The sequence below is a fragment of the Galeopterus variegatus genome, unplaced genomic scaffold, assembly GCF_000696425.1.
Source record: "Galeopterus variegatus unplaced genomic scaffold, G_variegatus-3.0.2 Scaffold395, whole genome shotgun sequence".
Lineage (NCBI taxonomy): Eukaryota > Metazoa > Chordata > Mammalia > Dermoptera > Cynocephalidae > Galeopterus > Galeopterus variegatus.
In genome coordinates, this window is record NW_007726506.1 from 608228 (window position 1) to 615233 (window position 7006).

At 48.0% G+C, this 7006-nt stretch overlaps 1 protein-coding gene across 1 annotated transcript in view; it reads left to right on the plus strand.

The window, feature by feature from the left end:
• Window positions 1-6508: 6508 nt before the first annotated feature.
• RNF17 (ring finger protein 17) overlaps window positions 6509-7006 on the plus strand; it is a gene marked incomplete at its 3' end in the record, with an annotated part of 77565 nt that continues 77067 nt past the window's right edge. Inside the window, exons 1-2 of the mRNA XM_008568303.1 lie at window positions 6509-6639; window positions 6799-6986. Of these exons, the coding sequence (XP_008566525.1) occupies window positions 6509-6639; window positions 6799-6986 (319 nt within the window). The remainder of the gene's footprint in view (window positions 6640-6798; window positions 6987-7006) is intronic.

Genomic DNA, 7006 nt, shown 5'->3' on the forward strand with positions numbered 1-7006 from the left:
TGAGAGGGACAGATATATTGATGAGTATGTTTATATAGTTTCTGAGGCTGAGAACTCCAAAGTTCATCTGGTGGTGCCGATAGTGACCCAGGGGTCTCGCATTGCAAGATGGTGTAAGCAGAGAGAGCAGAATAAAGTGCTGCTTGCTTTACTGCTCAGTACATTGTTCATTTCTATGACTTTGGGACCCAAGAGCCTAATTCAGTAACACCTCCACAGAGGAATATCCCCCCCTTAGTTGGAATAAACAGCCCTGTCCCAGAACAATATATAAACCCTCCCCTTGGGAACACACTGGGTGGTTCTCATTTTCTTTCTGAAACCACCTGGGCATACACGTTGGTTCATATTCTCTCTACACAATAAATTCCTATTATTTACATGTCTGTCTATCTCTTTCCTTTTGTTCTCGTTGAATGAGCTCACTGGACTGTGGACTTGAATTGGTCCCAAGTAAGGTTCTCCTTACGGGGTTGGATCAAGGACCTAGGTTAAGCCATCCAGTATCAGAACCAGCCTCCCTGAAGGACATCCCCCAACAGACCCCTGCTCTCGCCTTTAACATCTAGGGCAGAAATCAGGGCGGGTTTGAGCACATAGCGTACCAAGCTCCTGGGGCTTGTGAGGACTAGACCAGCTTGGATGTGTAGAGAGCCCAGGAGGCCCCCAGCACCCCCCCTACAGCTCAGAGGGTGCTCACCAGTGCCATGGAACTGTCCCAAGTCCTCACACTGGCCCATGAGACCCTACACAGTGTGCTTCTGACCCCCACCACGCAGGCCTTGACCTTGCCCCTCAGGAGGTGCAGGGGCCTTGGTGTGTGCTGCTTGTTTGCTGGGAATGCTTCCCCAACACCCCCAGCTTCCTTCCCTCCAGCCTTCCTAGCTCTGCCAGCACTGCAAATACCCCAGTGCCTCAGCTGACACTCCCCGCCCCTCTCCCCAGCAATTCCCAGCCTCCACATACTCTGTCTTTTATGTGCCCATTGCCCACCACCTCATCAAAAAGCCTGGACCTGAGCTAAAGGAGAGCAGGTACTGTACTCTTGGTCCCTGCAGCCTCCAGGTAAGCCTGGCACACAGCACACACTCAGAGAACCCTTGGAAAATTGAGGGTGGGGAGAGTGAACTCCTGTGGAAAAGCACTGTGGGCTTTGGAGCCACACGGAGCTAGGTTGGATCATTCTCTGCTGTTTGTTTAATTTCTCTGTATCTTTACTTTGTCCTCCCTGAAAGAGGGATGTTAACACCTCCCTCAAGGGCAGTTGAGAAAATGAAACAAAATGCTACTAGGCACCCAGTATCTTTCAGTTTCCACCCCTTTTTAAAAACTCTGAGTCAGCAGATGCAGATCTATTTTTTTCATCCTAATTCCTTCATTAACACTCATATGCACTTAAAATTTTAATAAAAGGGGTCCTATTATACATTTCACATACACTCTTTTTTCTTTTCTGCTTGCTTCTCCACCCCTCTGCCTCCCACCACACCACTCCTACATGAGCGTGCAGCTTTTCTCATATAAACACCGGGAAATAAAGATCCCAATGGTAGTAATAAGGCAAAATGAACGTGAAAACACTGAGAATGGGCCGGCCCGTGGCTCACTCGGGAGAGTGTGGTGCTGATAACACGAAGGCCCCGGGTTCAGATCCCATATAGGGATGGCCGGGGCGCTCACTGGCTGAGCGTGGTGCAGCCGGTCACAAAAAGGACAAAAAAAAAAGAAAGTAGCTTGACAGGGCCGAGCCCGTGGCGCACTTGGGAGAGTGCAGCGCTGGGAGCGCAGCAGCACTCCCGCCGCGGGTTCGGATCCTATATAGGGATGGCCGGGGCGCTCACTGGCTGAGCGTGGTGCAGCCGGTCACAAAAAGGACAAAAAAAAAAGAAAGTAGCTTGACAGGGCCGAGCCCGTGGCGCACTTGGGAGAGTGCAGCGCTGGGAGCGCAGCAGCACTCCCGCCGCGGGTTCGGATCCTATATAGGGATGGCCGGGGCGCTCACTGGCTGAGCGTGGTGCAGCCGGTCACAAAAAGGACAAAAAAAAGAAGGAAGTACCTTGACAGATACATGTAATGCCCTAACTTATGCATTCACCTGATTTTGGCCTCTGAGAAAATTCTGCTACCGGCTGTGTATTAGTCCATGTTGTGTTGCTATAACAGAATACCTGAGACTGGGTAATTTAATAAGAAGAGAGGTTTATTGGGCTTATGATTCTAGGACAGCTCCCTCTGGTGGGGCCTTGGGCTTCTAATCATGGTGAAAACTGGCAGGCAGCTGATGGGTACAAGCAGATCACATGGTGAGAGGAAGCAAGAAAAGGGGGGGAGGTGCCACCTTTTGAGGGAACTAAAACAGTGAGAATTCACTCACTACCCCCACCACCCAGGGCAAGCATTAATCCATTCATAAAGGATCCACCCCCGTGACTCAGCTCCCAACACTACTGCATTGGGGATCAGATTTCCACGAGTTTTGGGGGGACAATACATCCAAACTCTATCATTCTACCCCTGGCCCCCAAAACTGATGTCACACTCACATACAAAATACAATCATACCATCCCAATAGTCCCAAAAGTCTTAGCTTGTTCCAGCACCAACTTAAAAGTCCAAAGTCTCATCTGAGACCAAAGGCAAAACTCCTTCCAGCTGTGAACCTATAAAAATCAAAAACAAATTTATCTACTTCCAAGATACAATGGTGGAACAGATGTTGAGTACACATTCCCATCCCAAAGGGAGGAATAGGCCAAAAGAAAGGAGAAACAGGTCCCAAACAAGTCAGAAACCCAGCAGGGCAGACATTAAATCTTACAGCTCCAAAATAATCTTCTTTGACTCCCAGTCCTGTATCCTGGGCACAGTAAGGCATCTGGGACCCCAAAGCCTCAGGCAGCCCTGCCCCCACAGTGCTGCTGGGCACAGCCCACTGGACTGCACTGGTACCTGTGGTTTTTCCAGGCTGGTGTTGCACACTGCCAGCAGTCCTAAGGTTCTAGGGTCCTGGCGCAGCCCTCCTCCCTTGGCTCTACTAGACGTTTACCTGATTGGGGCTCTCTGTGGGGTCTCTGACCCCACATTCCTGCTGGGCATTGCTCTAGTAGATGACCTCTGCTCCACCCCTGCAGCAGGTCTCTGCCTGGGCCCCCAGGCTTTTCCATACATACTCTGAAATCTGGGTAGAGGCTCAGATTTCTTTCAACTTCTGCCAGACTGCAAATTTAACACCACGTGGATGCCAAGGTTTCCAGCTTGTGCTCTCCAGAGCTGGTGTACGAACCACACTTGAGGCTGCTTGAGGCAGGGCTGCTCCAGCCAGAGTAGCTGGAATGCAGGGAGCAGGTTCCTGAGGGCAGCTGTGCACCAGGTCTCTCCTCTGGAACAACTCCGTCCTCCTAAGCCTCCAGGTCTGTGATGGGAGGGGTTCCCTTCCAGACTTCTAAAATGCCTGAAGGGCCTTTCTCCCACTGTCCTGGCTATTAGCATCTGGCTGCCTCATAGCCATGCTAATGTCTTTAGCAACCAGTCCCTTTTGCTCCTGAAAGGTCTCTCTCATTCTCTACCTCGTGGCCAGACTGCAAATTTTCTAAATGTTTACACTCGAAGGGCCTTTCTCCCACTGTCCTGGCTATTAGCATCTGGCTGCCTCATAGCCATGCTAATGTCTTTAGCAACCAGTCCCTTTTGCTCCAGAAAGGTCTCTCTCATTCTCTACCTCGTGGCCAGACTGCAAATTTTCTAAATGTTTACACTCTGCTTCCCTTTTAATTATAAATTCTGTCTTTATGTCATGCCTTTGCTACCATAACTGAGTGTAGGCTGTTGCAAGTAACCATGCAGCTATCTGAATCCTTTGCTGCTTAGCAATTTCTTTTGCCAAACATTCTGTTTCACAACTCTTAAGTCTCACCTTCCACAAAGTCCTAGGGCATGGATACAATGCAGCCAAGATCCTTGCTATGGTGTAGAAATGGTGATCTTTTGTCAAATTCCCAATAAGTTCCTCATTTCTATCAGAGACCTCATCATCAGCATGGCCTTTACTGTCCACATTTCTATCAGCATTCTGGCCACAGCCACTTAATGAATCTCTAAAATGTTCCAAACTTTCCCTCATCTTTTTGTCCTTTTCTGATTCCTCCAAAGTCCTCCAACCTTTGCCCATTAACCAGTTCCAAAGCCGCTTCCACATTTTCAGGTATCTGTATAGCAACACCACACTCCTGGTACCAATTTTCTGTATTAATCTGTTTTTGTGTTTCTATTACAGAATACCTGAGACTGGGTAATTAATAAAGAACAGAGGTTTATTTGGCTTATACCTCTGGGACAGCTGCATCTGGCATGGGCCTCAGGCTGCTTCTGCTCGTGGTGGAAAGCAGCAGGCAGCTGGCATTACAAGCAGATCACATGGCGAGAGGAAGCAAGGCAGGGAGAGGTGCCAGAGTCCTATAAACAACCAGCTGTCGTGGGAATTAATAAAGCAAGAACTCCCTCACTGTCCCCACCTGCCAGGGACAGCATTAATCCATTCATGAGGAATCCACCCGCATGACTCAAATAGCTCCCAACACTGCCACATTGAGAATCAGATTTCAACATGAGTTTTGGGGGGCAACATATCCAAACTCTATCATGGACATTCATTCTTTTTTCTTTTTTTTTTTTTTTTGGCAGCTGGCCAGTACAGGGACCCAAACCCTTGAACTTGGTGTTATACACTGTGCTCTAACCAACTGAGCTAACTAGCCAGCCCCATACTTTTATTCTTTATTCCTTTTCATAGGGTTAAATATTTCATAGTAATTTTTTTTTTTTTTTTTAGCAATGCAGTGACAAGCATTACAGGCAAAAGATCCTGAGGCTAGAAAGAGCTTAGTGGACTTGTATGAGTAGAACTGAAAAAGGCCACAATATCTGGAACACAGTGAGAAGTGGTACAAAATGAGGCTAGAGAGGTAAGCAGAGGCCAAGTCATAAGGACATTGGAAGCCATTTTACGGATTTGTTGCAGTGAATGGAAAGCCATGAAAGGGTTCCAAAGGATTTACACAATCTAAATTAAATATTAAGACAATTCTGGCCGCTCTATTTGAGGGTTTTTGGTAAGTGCTAAGTACCTAACATATAGGGTCTAAACATATATTGTATTTCTCACTAGACCTGATCTGGGATAACCAAAGGCATAAAATTGTCTCCAGCATGCCTGGTGATTCTCAGAGATGACTTCCCTATACTGCACTGGATTAGATCTTTATATTATGGCCCAAGATGAACCCCTATGCAATGATATTGTCATTATTCAACTTATAGCACAGATATACTAGTGGAAGAGAAGGCTGCTGTTACATGCTAGAGGAGTATGAAGGATGGGGGAAAATGTGAAGGTTTCAAGGAGGTGGTTCTCAGGCTGACTCACGAAGGATAAGGAGAATACGAATTGATGAAGAGGAATGAGTGGGCATTCCAGAGGAAGTGGAATAGTACTCACAAAACTGTAGAAGAATCAGCATGTTATATGGGAACATTGGCTTGGTTATTAACCCAAGTCCCATTGTGGATTTTTAGTAGTAGAAACCATTGGATGGGTAGAATGGAGATAGATTAAGGAATTAGCACGTTTTTCTTGAAGGCAAAGATTTTTGAGCAGTGGTGGGCCTTTGAACAGAATACCTGTTTCTACTTCACATATATATACACACACAAATGTAAAGGTAAAAAGAGAAAATGTGGAATATATGCAGACTTTTATTGTTAGCGGCTGAAGGCAACCTTGCCACCTCCAGTGCTTCTTATGAAATGCACCTGCCACATTGCTACCAGATTCCCTCATTCCCTGCTCAGAAGACTCCTGCACTCTACTGCTTAAAGGGTTAAGTCCGAACTCCTTAGCCCAACATTCAAGACTCTCCAAAATTCTTCCCTAACATACCTCTCTGAAAAGTCATTTGAAGGAAACTAATACTCTGGTTAAATGGTTTATAAATTAAATTCTAAAGAGGTCACTGCATCTCCCACCGACATTCCCCCACTTATGTGTTCTTTCTCCCTGGAAAGCCTCATTTCCTGTTTACACTTATAAGTATCATGCAGGTATTAAAGTCTAGTGCAAACCCTATATCCTCTAGGAAGACTTTTCATTACACTGTAGACTATATTGACTTCTTCTCAGAAAGCAATAGTTCTTAAAGTCTCTAACACGTGTGTGGCAGAAACTTGTTAGTTTATAAATTCTTTTTTTTTTTTTTCTTTTTGTGACCGGTAAGGGGATCACAACCCTTGGTTTGGTGCCGCCCGCACCGCACTCAAGACAGTGAGCGCACCGGCCATCCCTATATGGGATCCGAACCCGCAGCCTCGGCGCTCCCAGCGCCACTGCGCTCCCAGCGCTGCACTCTCTTGAGTGAGCCACAGGGTCGGCCCTAGTTTATAAATTCTTGGTGTCCCCAGCTGCTCCTGGCACAGTGCCTTGTATATCAGTAGGCCGCACAACGGTTAGTAATGATGATCACCCCTCAGTTTGAGCTTGTTAACCACCGATCGGCCTCTCCACTCCGGCCACTGTCAGGCAAGCGCTCCACGTGGCCAGCACCAGGCTTGGGGTTTCGGGCCCTGACACAGAATAGGGAAGAGGGGTGGGTTGCTTCAGTACAAGGATTGTTTGCTAGTTGTGAAGTCCCCCACAATTTTAGTAATAATAAGTGAAATTGAACTTGCCTTGAGGGAGAGTGCTGAGGTGGTGATGTTGTGGGGGGAAAAAAACGTTCCTCACAAACACCGGGTTCCCCTCGCAGGGCGAAAAGCCCGGACAAAAGTCTGCCCAGGGCTCAGGCGCCGCAGGGGCCAGCTCGGGTGGGCTTGAGCCTCCGGCCGCTGATTGGCTGTCCGCGGCCTCCGGTGATTGGTCGCCGCCGCGAGGGCCGCCGGGACTGGCACGCGGCGCCTGCCCTCGCACGGCACCGAGAGGAGGCCATGATGGCGGGCGGGCCGTCGAGGGCTCGG